At 43.4% G+C, this 13,564-nt stretch overlaps 1 protein-coding gene across 3 annotated transcripts in view; it reads left to right on the forward strand.

The window, feature by feature from the left end:
• Positions 1-7,089, forward strand: part of lpp (LIM domain containing preferred translocation partner in lipoma) — a 411,859-nt gene extending 404,770 nt beyond the window's left edge. For all 3 annotated transcript variants that reach the window (XM_084307814.1, XM_084307813.1, XM_084307815.1), the window contains one exon: positions 6,791-7,089. In XM_084307814.1, coding sequence (XP_084163940.1) covers positions 6,791-6,919 — 129 coding nt within the window. In that variant the 3' untranslated portion in view covers positions 6,920-7,089. The remainder of the gene's footprint in view (positions 1-6,790) is intronic.
• The last annotated feature ends 6,475 nt before the right edge of the window (positions 7,090-13,564 follow it).

Raw genomic sequence — 13,564 nt, forward strand, 5'->3', positions numbered from 1 at the left:
AGTGGATGCATGACCAGAGCACTAGCTTTAATAATACAATAATAATAGTCATAATATATTTGATTTGTATGGCGCTTTATAGTTGTGGAGCAAATCCCAAAGCGCTACATTGTAAAAGAACATGAAAGTCCACGTCCGCATCGCGATGCATCTTAGAATCTATAAATGTCCACACCCCTAGTCTCCAGCCTCCTGAATAACACACTTCCGACACGTTTCCAAATTCCATAATTCTATCATTCACTTCGAGCATTTCGGGGGGGGAATTAGGCTCGGAGGAGAGGAGGGCCAGCGGCCCCTGACTCGCTTGAACTGAATCATATAATTATTATGGGCAGAAGTGGGTGATTCAGGGGGGGGGGTGCAGGCTGAAGGATTGACCTATCACAAGCCCTGCCCCTCTTTTCTTGATCCTCCTTCGAGGGAAAACGACAATTGTGATTGGAGGATCAACAATAGAGGGCGGGGTTTGAGGTTAGGGTTAAGAAGAGGTGAGTTGAGAGAAGACCGATGCAGGACTCTTTGTCCATCCGCTCTCTGGTCTTTAGTGCTTTTACTTAGGATACATTTTTACTTCCATGTAGTCTTCATCAGTCAACTCCAAAGCCTCAAACCTCAAAACACCAAGGCCAGGTTTCCTGCCGCTTGACCAATGTACTGGCATTACAACTGGAGCCGGTCCCCAGGCGCCACACTATGAAAACACACACGTTTTCACATTTGATACAGATTTAGATTTTTTATTCAAAATGCTTTCATACTTTCTCCCTGTGTGTGTGTGTGTGTGTGTGTGTGTGTGTGTGTGTGTGTGTGTGTGTGTGTGTGTGTGTGTGTGTGTGTGTGTGTGTGTGTGTGTGTGTGTGTGTGTGTGTGTGTGTGTGTGTGTGTGTGTGTGTGTGTGTGTGTGTGTGTGTGTGTGTGTGTGTGTGTGTGTGTGTGTGTGTGTGTGTGTGTGTGTGTGTGTGTGTGTGTGCATAGTGTACCCTCCCCCCACCTACTCTACAGATGACATGCAGGCAGATGACTAGTTTAGACAGCAGACGGAGGGGAGAACGAGAGTAAAGAGGAGGAGAATCGTCTTTACTGTTTAAACATTTTCGATAACGCTGTATTGAATGTAAACGTTTCAGAAGTTTTGCTTCTGTATTATTGCGATCGCTACAGCCTTTGTCACTTCCGACAGATGGAAGGTTCAGGGCGACAGCTTAATCCCAGCATGGTCCTCCTGGCATGCTGCCAAAGGTTAGGGGTTCAATTCCCAGTGGGGGGCCCATCCATACTGAAAACCGTACGCAGTCACGCTATTCTATTGTAAACCACTTTGAGAACAATATTATAGAAATGCAGCAATTCATTCATTCACCCCTTCAATGAGTTATATTATGCTTGTACACAATATGAACTCCTTTGGGTGTCCAGGTTAAGAGGGTTAACTCAGAAACGTGTGGGCATTGTGTTCAAGCTGCCGCCTTCAACTTTTTTCCTACCAAAGGGGGGGTGGGTGTGTGTGTGTGTGTGTGTGTGTGTGTGTGTGTGTGTGTGTGTGTGTGTGTGTGTGTGTGTGTGTGTGTGTGTGTGTGTGTGTGTGTGTGTGTGTGTGTGTGTGTGTGTGTGTGTGTGTGTGTGTGTGTGTGTGTGTGTGTGTGTGTGTGTGTGTGTGTGTGTGTGTGTGGAAAATAGAAAGAGTTGGCATACTACCACATATCAAGATGTAGCACTGGACGGCACAGGAAGTCCTTCATTCCAACAGCCATCAGACTTTATAATGCATCACTATGCCTCACTGAGCACAGGGTGACAGTACTATCTTCCTGGACTTTTACTTTTAGACCGACATAGTAGAATTTTACACTTACTGTATATTCTGGACATTTTTACTGTATTTTATATTAGAATGTAACATAGGACATTTTATATTAGTATATTTTATATTAGAATGTAACATAGGACATTTATATCCCGGATCGTATTTTATTCCTAGGCTTATTTTTATTCTTCTTCGTGACTTTTTGTTTTTGTCTACCTAAATGTTTACTGTGAGCGATCTGTAGTGCCAAATTTCCCTCGGGATCAATAAAGTATTTCTATTCTATTCTATTCTATACTAACTAAATAAGATTATCCCAATGGTTACAAATAAATTATCCCAAGATAAAAGCGATTGACCTCGCTGGTCTTCTTGGTCAGGGAGAGGAAGAGGAAGAGAGGGAGAGGAAGAGAGGGAGAGAGAGAGAGAGGAGAGAGAGAGTGGAGAGAGTGAGAGAGAGAGAGCAGAGAGAGAGGGAGAGGAAAGAGGGAGAGGAAGCGGAAGGCCTGCAGAGAGGAAGAGGGAGAGGAAGAGAGGGAGAGGAAGCGGAAGGCCTGCAGAGAGAGAGGAAGGTCTGCAGAGAGGAAGAGGAAGGTCTGCAGAGAGAGAGGAAGGTCTGCAGAGAGGAAGAGGAAGGTCTGCAGAGAGGAAGAGGAAGGTCTGCAGAGAGAGAGGAAGGTCTGCAAAGAGGAAGGAGGAAGAGGAAGGTCTGCAGAGAGGAAGAGGAAGGTCTGCAGAGAGAGAGGAAGGTCTGCAGAGAGGAAGAGGAATGTCTGCAGAGAGAGAGGAAGGTCTGCAGAGAGAGAGGAAGGTCTGCAGAGAGGAAGAGGAAGGTCTGCAGAGAGGAAGAGGAAGGTCTGCAGAGGAAGAGGAAGGTCTGCAGAGAGGAAGAGGAAGATGAAGGTCTACAGAGAGAGAGAGGAAGGTCTGCAGAGAGGAAGAGGAAGGTCTGCAGAGGAAGAGGAAGAGGAAGGTCTGCAGAGGAAGAGGAAGGTCTGCAGAGAGAGAGAGGAAGAGGAAGGTCTACAGCGAGGAAGAGGAAGATGAAGGTCTGCAGAGAGGAAGAGGAAGATGAAGGTCTGCAGAGAGAGAGAGGAAGATGAAGGTCTGCAAAGAGAGAGAGGAAGAGGAAGGTCTACAGCGAGGAAGAGGAAGATGAAGGTCTGCAGAGAGAGAGAGGAAGATGAAGGTCTGCAGAGAGGAAGAGGAAGATGAAGGTCTACAGAGGAAGAGGAAGATGAAGGTCTACAGAGAGAGAGAGGAAGAGGAAGGTCTACAGAGAGGAAGAGGAAGATGAAGGTCTACAGAGAGGAAGAGGAAGATGAAGGTCTACAGAGAGAGAGAGGAAGAGGAAGGTCTACAGAGAGGAAGAGGAAGATGAAGGTCTACAGAGGAAGAGGAAGATGAAGGTCTACAGAGAGGAAGAGGAAGATGAATGTCTACAGAGAGGAAGAGGAAGATGAAGGTCTGCAGAGAGAGAGAGAGGAAGATGAAGGTCTACAGAGAGGAAGAGGAAGATGAAGGTCTACAGAGAGGAAGAGGAAGATGAAGGTCTGCAGAGAGGAAGAGGAAGATGAAGGTCTGCAGAGAGGAAGAGGAAGGTCTACAGAGAGGAAGAGGAAGATGAATGTCTGCAGAGAGGAAGAGGAAGATGGTCTACAGAGAGGAAGAGGAAGATTAAGGTCTACAGAGAGGAAGAGGAAGATGGTCTACAGAGAGGAAGAGGAAGATGAAGGTCTGCAGAGAGGAAGAGGAAGATGGTCTACAGAGAGGAAGAGGAAGATGAAGGTCTACAGAGAGGAAGAGGAAGATGGTCTACGGAGAGAGAGAGGAAGAGGAAGGTCTACAGAGAGGAAGAGGAAGATGAAGGTCTACAGAGAGGAAGAGGAAGGTCTACAGAGAGAGAGGAAGAGGAAGGTCTGCAGAGAGGAAGAGGATGAGGAAGATGAAGGTCTACAGAGAGGAAGAGGAAGGTCTACAGAGAGAGAGGAAGAGGAAGGTCTACAGAGAGGAAGAGGAAGAGGAAGGTCTGCAGAGAGGAAGAGGACGAGGAAGATGAAGGTCTACAGAGAGGAAGAGGAAGGTCTACAGAGAGAGAGAGGAAGAGGAAGGTCTGCAGAGAGGAAGAGGAAGGTCTGCAGAGAGGAAGAGGGAGAGGAAGGTCTACAGAGAGGAAGAGGAAGGTCTGCAGAGAGGAAGAGGACGAGGAAGATGAATGTCTACAGAGAGGAAGAGGAAGATGAAGGTCTACAGAGAGAGAGAGGAAGAGGAAGGTCTGCAGAGAGGAAGAGGAAGGTCTGCAGAGAGGAAGAGGAAGGTCTGCAGAGAGGAAGAGGGAGAGGAAGGTCTGCAGAGAGGAAGAGGAAGGTCTGCAGAGAGGAAGAGGACGAGGAAGATGAAGGTCTACAGAGAGGAAGAGGGAGAGGAAGGTCTACAGAGAGAGAGAGGAAGAGGGAGAGGAAGGTCTGCAGAGAGGAAGAGGAAGGTCTGCAGAGAGGAAGAGGACGAGGAAGATGCATGTCTGCAGAGAGAGAGGAAGAGGAAGGTCTGCAGAGAGGAAGAGGAAGATGAAGGTCTACAGAGAGGAAGAGGGAGAGGAAGGTCTACAGAGAGAGAGAGGAAGAGGAAGGTCTGCAGAGAGGAAGAGGACGAGGAAGATGAAGGTCTACAGAGAGGAAGAGGAAGATGGAAGGTCTGCAGAGAGAGAGAGAGGAAGAGGAAGGTCTGCAGAGAGGAAGAGGAAGGTCTGCAGAGAGGAAGAGGAAGATGCATGTCTGCAGAGAGAGAGGAAGAGGAAGGTCTGCAGAGAGAGAGGACAAGGAAGATGCATGTCTGCAGAGAGAGAGGAAGACGAAGGTCTGCAGAGAGGAAGAGGAAGATATAGGTCTGCAGAGAGGAAGATGGTCTGCAGAGAGGAAGAGGAAGGTCTGCAGAGAGGAAGAGGAAGATGAAGGTCTACAGAGAGGAAGAGGAAGATGAAGGCCTGCCGAGAGGAAGAGGAAGATGAAGGTCTACAGAGAGGAAGAGGAAGATGAAGGCCTGCCGAGAGGAAGAGGAAGATGAAGGCCTGCAGAGAGGAAGAGGAAGATGAAGGCCTGCCGAGAGGAAGAGGAAGATAAAGGTCTACAGAGAGGAAGAGGAAGGTCTACAGAGAGGAAGAGGAAGATGAAGGCCTGCAGAGAGGAAGATGAAGGTCTACAGAGAGGAAGAGGAAGATGAAGGCCTGCAGAGAGGAAGATGAAGGTCTGCAGAGAGGAAGAGGAAGATGAAGGCCTGCAGAGAGGAAGATGAAGGTCTACAGAGAGGAAGAGGAAGGTCTACAGAGAGGAAGAGGAAGATGAAGGCCTGCAGAGAGGAAGAGGAAGGTGAAGGTCTACAGAGAGGAAGAGGAAGATGAAGGTCTACAGAGAGGAAGAGGAAGATGAAGGTCTACAGAGAGGAAGAGGAAGGCCTCCAGATGACCAGTGTGGTCACACTGTATCCACCATCAAAAATAAAAACGCATCACGATAATTATCTGGAATTCTTTCCGATTTCATGTTGCAGTATGTGGGTAGAATCAGTCGCTGCTACTAGTCAGCTGATTTCAGAAATGCAGTCAAATGTAGTCTCTCAACTTAAGTCTCTTAGGACAGGGAGGTAGAGCAGTCGTCTGGTTATCCAGAGGTTCCCGGTTAGATTCCTGCTCCACACGTGTCGATGTGTCCTTGAGCAAGACACTTAACCCTAACTGCTCCCGATGAGCAGGTTGGCACCTTGCATGGTTGCCTCCGCCGTCGGTGTGTGAATGTGTGAGTGGATGGGTAAAATGTGAGGAACAAATTGTAAAGCGCTTTGGATAAAAGCGCTATATAAATACAGCCATTTACCATTTAAGTGAAAAGGAGCAGACAGATTAACAACAGAGATTGGCCCCGACACGTTCTGCGGCGTCTGCTGCGAATAATATCAAATACAGAAGTTCATGAGCCTGTGATCCGTCTGCTGAGAAAGTGCCTCATGGAATTGACAATTCTTCATTGTAGGCGAAGTTCTTCCAAACAAAGTAATTTGGCGTCGTTCTCTGGAGCTGAGGCCAAGGGGGCGTGAAACACTGCTGTGGCCAATTCCATTGGTGGGGAAAAAACATTGTCTTCTATTGATATAAAACAGACTTTTCAAAGCTTTGCCTGTAATTTGAATCAGTGGTGTTCCTTCCTCTCAAATATAAGAAGGCCAATAAAAACCAATATAAAGGTCATTCCTTTTGGCGTGACATGCGGCCCCAGCTTGGCATGGACGCGTCTGGTGTGAGCCATATAGGCCGCACTGAGCTTCAGTTTGTTGTGTTGTTTTCAGCTGACACACGCACACAGCTGTTGCATGTGTTTTAACGAGAGTGAACCACGCAGGATTTATATTAGACATTATATTAAAATAGGTTCTAAATATTTTAATAAAAATTTATCTTTTCCCTTTTTCCCCGTTATTGTATTTCTCGGGAAAACAGGAAATAGTTTGGGTGGGAATTCCCGGGGAAACTGTTTCCCAGTATTAAACCCTACTGGATAGGGATTAGAGTCTTTTGGACGTGCATGTTCTACAGCATTTTGACAATCTGTGTACTGATGCCACTTTTTCATTACCGATACCGGCCGACGCGGCACCGATCTGATCTATTGCACATTGAACATTATAGAGATAGACCAGCAGTCTGGTTTCAGAGGACAACACATATTGAGTTAATTTATTGAATGAAATTTAAACAATGTTCTCCATGAGAGATATCTAACATCCTTCTATGTGTAAAAAAATGCAGCAAATCAAGTCACTTTGATTTGATTTCCGGCACGTTACGCATTTGTTTTTGACATCGGATTTTGATATTGGGTAAACCAATACCCCAGCATCAGCGTGGTATTGGATACCGATCTGATAGCAGTATCGGCACATCCCTTTGTGTGTGTGTGTGTGTGTAGCCTGATGGTGTGTTTTCCCCGGCAGGACTGCGGCTCTCTCCTCTCAGAGGGAGACAACCAGGGCTGCTACCCTCTGGATGGACATGTCCTCTGCAAAAACTGTAACACCAGCCGCATCCAGGCCCTGACCGCCAAGGCGACCACTGACCTCTGAACGACCTCCAGCTCCCCCCAGCGGCCCTCCGCCGTGCCACTCCTAAACCTCTCTCTCTCTCTCTCTCTCTCTCTCTCTCTCTCTCTCTCTCTCTCTCTCTCTCTCTCTCTCTGTCTCTGTCTCTGTCTCTGTCTCTGTCTCTGTCTCTCTCGCTCTCTCTCTCTCTCTCTCTCCTTCTCTCTTTACCTACCTCTCCTTTGCCATCTTTCTCTCTATTCTCTCTCTCTCTTTCAAATCACTCTTTCCTAAACATACAGTCAGTATATATTCAGTTGCTTTAGTAAGAAAGCGCAATACGTTTGCCCGTGTAACGTTATGTAAGTGGTAGACTCGGTACAATCGCAACAGAGGAGGTGGTCTGTTTAATAATGTCGACCGTGTTATTGTGAAATTGCTATGGCCTTATTGTTCCATTACTCATTCATACGTTCAGTCATTCATTCATCCATCCATCCATTCATCCATCCATTCATTCATTTGTTCATTGGTGTTATACTGCAGTGAGATCTCAGCATGTTTACAGAGCCAAGTTGCATCATCCCCGCCTTAGCTCAGGCCTTTCCAACCTTGGGGTCGCGACCCTGATATAATAAACGGGGTCAGTTGAAAAATAAATCCTAATCAAACTAAATGGACCGTTATTTGTTTGCTATGTTGACGTGGGGGGGGAAACCCAGCGTTGCACAGAAGTCTCGCCTTTTTTTAACAGATTTCGTTTTTGCATAGAATGTGAAACACGCCAAATTTACGTGCGATTTGAATGTCGGATTTTCCCAACGTCTTTTCTAAAGTCATCTGTGGGAAGGAAAAGGTTGGGAAGCCCTGATCGAGGGGTTCAAGGCATGGATGGTGAAAACACATGCAAGGAACAGACAATCTGCAGTGGAGTCTGACTCCCATCTAAATACATTTTAATACATCTAACTCAGAGGCTTCTGCCTCTCCGATCACCAGAGCCAAAACCGATACTGTACCTGTAGCAGTATTGAGAAAAAGAAAATCACTAGCATATATTTTTTTTTAAATGCACGCAATGATATCCTTGACAGTTACATACAGTAATAAATGTTGAAATTTTAGTCGATACAGTATAATATATATGTATGAAGCACACACTGAAGCTTGTCCTTGCACAGTAGATCTGAGAGACCAGTAAAAGTGAACCCACCCTTAGAGTGATCCGTAATTAAACACCAAAGAATTTGATTTGATATGCCATTTACAATATGCCTATTTTATATGGAATCCTTTTCTTTTTTTAAATTATTTATATTGATCGGAACTGCGGAACCGCAGCAGTAATTCTAAGAGGCAGCTGGTGAATGCAATTCCCCTTTCTCTCGTCTACACGCCATACATTCCAACAGAACGTGCTCTGCTGGACATATATATTTTTTCTGTTTGAGCATTGTATAATTATGGTGTTCCATACACAAAGATACTATATCATCTTTGTTGTGGCAAAGGAAATGCTTATTTTTTTTTGGGGGGGGGGACAGGTGAATACATCTGATGTTTTTTCATTTTTAAGTGAACCAATTTCGAATTGCTGGGATGTTTTTGAGACCACAGTACAACAAACTAGTTCCAGGTTGTTGTTTTTTAAGTAGAGGAAGCGCTCTTCAATACAACGAAAGCAAAGTGAGTTCTACTGTTCATGTGTGCATATTACTACCCTAAATGTGGCTAGATATATTTTTGAATTGATGGGTTTTTATATTACTTTACCTATTCCGTTTTTGTTTATTTTCCTCGTACCATTAAATAGATTAGAATTAGATTATTGGTTATTCTTTAAGAAAAACGTAATGAGGTTACGGATATGAGATGGCTATGCAATTTTTTAAATATTAATTGCATTGACACTTTATTGATAAAGATATGCAGAATTTTATGAATAAGGAAATATTTAAACTGTACAGATTCAAAACATATTATGTCTTTAGAACCATTTTGTCAAAAGGAGCGCCATGCTGTTGGTATTGGTCTTTGTATGTGGATTTGTATGTCACTCTACCCTGTCAGTATCATGTTACTCATTAACACCTATCTATTTGTTATCAGTAGGGCTGTCCGCTCTTAGTCGATTAATCATCAGTTTGGTCTTAAATCGATTTGTATGCTTCTTTCCACACAGAATGAATTATTTCCTGAAAAATTATGAGCAGATCTAAAGAGGTCCCTCTGCATTATTGCATGTTGGAAACTAAAAAAAAAATCAATGAAATCAACAAAACAATTGGGTGACAATGAAATCAACGGATCGATTATTGGACAAAGTCCTATGACTATTAGTCGACTAGGACAAGGATGGCCCTGGTTACCAGTGAATGTTGAGTTATTTGGCAGATGAGCAAAGAAGGGACTATGACACTTCCCCCAGTATTATTCTGATTTTAGTATTTGGTCACAAAAAACATCACAGAGCCAACTTGTCTACTGTTTTCTTTCAAAATGTTTTCTTGGGTCATTCTAGTTATTACAACTGCGGAAGGCAACACGTGATGGTTAGCCTATGACGGCACAGATGATACAACAGATTAAAATATCACCACTTCTACAGCCATTTACAGTACTTAAAGAAGCACTTCACCCAAAAATTATAATTGGTATATCAATTACTCACCCTGTGATGCCTTGAATTCACTGTGATCTTTTCCCCCCCAAATGGAATTTGTGTTTTCCGCATTCATGAGAAGAGTCTATATTTAACCCAGCATTGTAAGTGGAAAATCGTTCAAGCCTCAGTGGCTTCAAGATGCATTGCCTAGTTGCCTAGCAACAGTGTCCTCTTGACTTCAACCCACTTGTAGTCGAGACCACAAACTCACAAGTTCCATTTGAAGGCAGCATTGAACCGGAAATGTTTTCCTTAGCGAGGGTTTAGCTAAATTTGCATGTGTTTGTGAAGTACTGAGCATACAACTGTATAAATGAGACTTGGATTATACAGCACAAGTTGTGAGAGAGTTTGTACATGAATGTTTTATATAGTTTTGCTGCTGTTAAACAAATCTCCATTAACTGCAATTCATCAAGTATTTCTACCGTATTCATCAAGTATTTCTACCGTATTCATCAAGTATTTCTACCGTATTCATCAAGTATTTTATTTTCTGTGTTCACCGTGGAGACATACTGTATGAGAAGAAAATAAATCTTCATGAATCGAAGGCATCACTGTATACAAATTGATATACATATTATATATAAATGATAATTTTGGGTGAAGTACTCCTTTAATCAAGAATTCACTAGATATTAACCAACTTTTGTCTTGTGCTTGGTTTGGTTGGCAAACAGACAGTGGACCACGTTAATACAAGGTACAACATTGGCCTAATAAATAGTAGCCTACATGCAGTGCATACGGTACTACCGCTACTGTGTCTGCAATATTTCACATGTCTTTATAATATTATTAACAGGACATGTAAAAATTATGATTTCAACAGAAATACTAATTCTTTCCATTACTCACAATCAACATTCTATCATGCAATGCAAAAAGAATTCACCTAAATGTTGCCATGTTGTCATTACCCTTTTGATTTGTGAAGGGGGGTGTAAAGTGGCAGTTGGAAAAATAAATCAGGTGTATTAATAATGTATTTATTAGGTGGTACTAAATACTTAATTTGACATGTATGGGCTCTTTTATTAAAGAGAACAATAACAAATTGAGAAAAATGTTTAATCAGATATAAAAGTACTTCAATATAACCAAAATTGAGCATCATTGGGAACCACAGAGGATGGAGAGAAGTAGTTATATAATGAGTGTTTTGAATGGCGGCAACAAAGAAATGACTTGCTACAAAACAAACATTCAGAGAAAATAATTAAATGTGATGTGATTTTATGTTGAGTAAAACTATGTAAGGGATAATCAATGAGTAGGTGTTACGTTAAATGGTTTTAAGGCACGAAGTGGAGGCAAGGAACGCAAAGTGCCTTAAAACTGTTTAACGCACACCTCCGAGTTGATTATCCCACTTATACAATGGTCATTTGCCAACAATATACAATAAAAGCATTTGCTAATTTTTTGGAAAGTTTTGCACTCAAAATCAAAAGGCTATGAAGCAAGAGCTTAGCGTTGTCATTACAAGGAAAAATTCTAGTAACTTTTTACAACCAAGCTGGTTAGTATGTTTTCCTTCTTTTCGTCTACATTTCTTCTTCCTCTGCGTCCCATTTTTTTAAAAGTGTTGTATTGATGGATAGAAATGTAAAAATCAGCCATTAGTGTGTTTTCCTTCCCGATCGTTAGTTTATCAAGTTAGTTGATGAGTCAACTGTGCTTCGCTGCAGTTTATAACGAGTACGCTATTTGCCCAGCCCTTGCTATAATAGTATCTACTTAATCTTTAGATTAACTGTGACCTTTTAAAGATGTTAAAAATGAATCACGATCTCCGCTAAAAGGCTGGGGATATGCGCAGTGAACAGTTGCCATGGTAATTAAGGGCGTTGACGCAGGTGGAGCATGTCTAGAAGCTGGTCTAAGTGGAACAAAATAATTTTTCTTTCATCACAAAATTGTCCTTTTTGAGCAAATTACAGATTATTAGATACAGACTACTCCCCATTCTGAGAGATGGGGGACAGGTCTTGTTTGGTTGTCCCTGTTATCAAGATGACAGCAGAGTGAACTTACTTCTCTTTGAATAGACTTTGGTTGTAGTTCTTTGAAAACAATAGGATTAACTATTTAGGTGTCTTGGCTGGATAATGACAGGTGGGCATATTCACTGACTGGAACTCTTTGCACTGATAACCTCTTTGCACATGACATTAGATAAGGAGAACAGCATTCCTTATGTCATAGGATAGTGTGTGTACACACGATAACAAAAACCTCTGTCTCAAAGCATGGTACATCTTCAAAAGACCTTCAATTCATGGCCCTGAGTTGTGCATACAGTAGGTGGATAAAGTGTATGTTTTGGTAGAACTCAGCCTACCTTTCTCACTGCCATTGATGTTGAAAAGGGTTGAAAACATGCTCCATGTATCTTGAAAGTTGCTAGGCTGTAGGTTATTCACCCTTGTGAAAATGACTCAACGTTGCTCAACTACAAACTGTTCAAATTTGCGCCGCAACCGGGAGCAGTCAGCCGAATGGGGATGTTTGACGTGCAGAGCTTCTAGTAGTCAATGAGGGGTTATATTTATACAGTGGTTTTCAGAAGGCTGGGGCAACTTTCAAACAACATTCAAGTCCCATGGAGTATTTTCCACCCCTTTTCTACATCAATGGTTGTTTGATGGCGTTTAGTAAGGTGAGCTGATACCAGCTAAAACACACACTGTACACCTACAAACAGGCCCGGACGCGACTGGCCATCAGGAGCACCGGGAGTTTTCCCGGTGGCCTGGCCTGCACAGATACAAAAAAAATAATAATAATTGCCAGGCCATTGTTTCTAGTGGTGGCGGCGGGATAGTTAGATAGCCTAGATGGGTGGGGAACAACCAGGATTTCACTGTCTGCGACAGAGTTGTAGAACTATCTGACTCTCTCCCTCTCGTGGATCACACACACACAAATGGAGCCGTGCTGCCGCATGTGATTGGTGGAGGCGGGACCAGGCGATACAACTGATTGACAGCGGAGGCGGCGAATGGAATGGCAATTTGTTCCTCACATTTTACCCATTCACACACACCCGACGGTGGAGGCGACCATGCAAGTTGCCAACCTGCTCATCGGGAGCAGTTAGGGGTTAAGTGTCTTGCTCAAAGGACACTACGACACGCTGCCAAGGGAGGAGCGGGAATTGAACCGGGAACCTCCGGATTACCAGACGACCGAAAAGACAAAAAAAAGTCTGTCCTTGGTTGTTGGACTGTTGAAACGGTTCAGATCTGGATGTGTTGAGTGCAGTGCTATGCCGGCTCACTGTTCTGCATAGCCTCACTCAATAAAACCTTCACGCATTATAATTGATTTATTCATGAAATGCTCAGTGGAATGACCTGTTAAGCAGAAAGACTGAACTCTCGGGGAGACCCTCCTTCAGATTTTGAGGGTGAAAGCTGCTCGTGTGCAACAGTGTATTCCTGTCGATCTCCTTTTGATACAGGGAGGTTGTGAGACATTACGTCCACATTATGTCCAAAAAAGGGGATATTTTGTCCGGGTCAGGGTTCGTTAATTGCCCCGCAAACTCAAGAGTTCAGATCTGTTTCCTAGAAAAACATGTCCACATAATTGGACCCACTTAAAAGTCTTAGGATGCCGTTTGTTTTGTACTGGATTGAAAACCTCTTATTATAGACACGAAAAGCGAGAAAGCTGATCCCATTGAGACCCCGCAAGTATGTAGGTAGAAGTCCTCCTCAAAACTGAAATAGTTGTGCTCAAGTGTAACTGATGCCATGTCCATTATCCATTCTGTTTGGAGGATTGGAATTTTCATCTTCTCTGTTGTAATGTTGTAATGCTTGGAGAGACCTCTCCATGATGAGGTATATAGAGATGACACATCAAAAGTAGCCAATTATGCACTCAGAGGGAAGCTCACCGATTGCTGATATTTTCTTCGTTAGATCCATAGGATCCTTAACAAACGAAGACTGTGTTTGAACATGTGGTTTTATATGGTCTCCCTGGAGCATTTGTGGACTTTTGGCAATGTA

Source organism: Notolepis coatsorum (genome assembly GCF_963971535.1).
Source record: "Notolepis coatsorum genome assembly, chromosome: 2".
NCBI classification, from domain to species: domain Eukaryota; kingdom Metazoa; phylum Chordata; class Actinopteri; order Aulopiformes; family Paralepididae; genus Notolepis; species Notolepis coatsorum.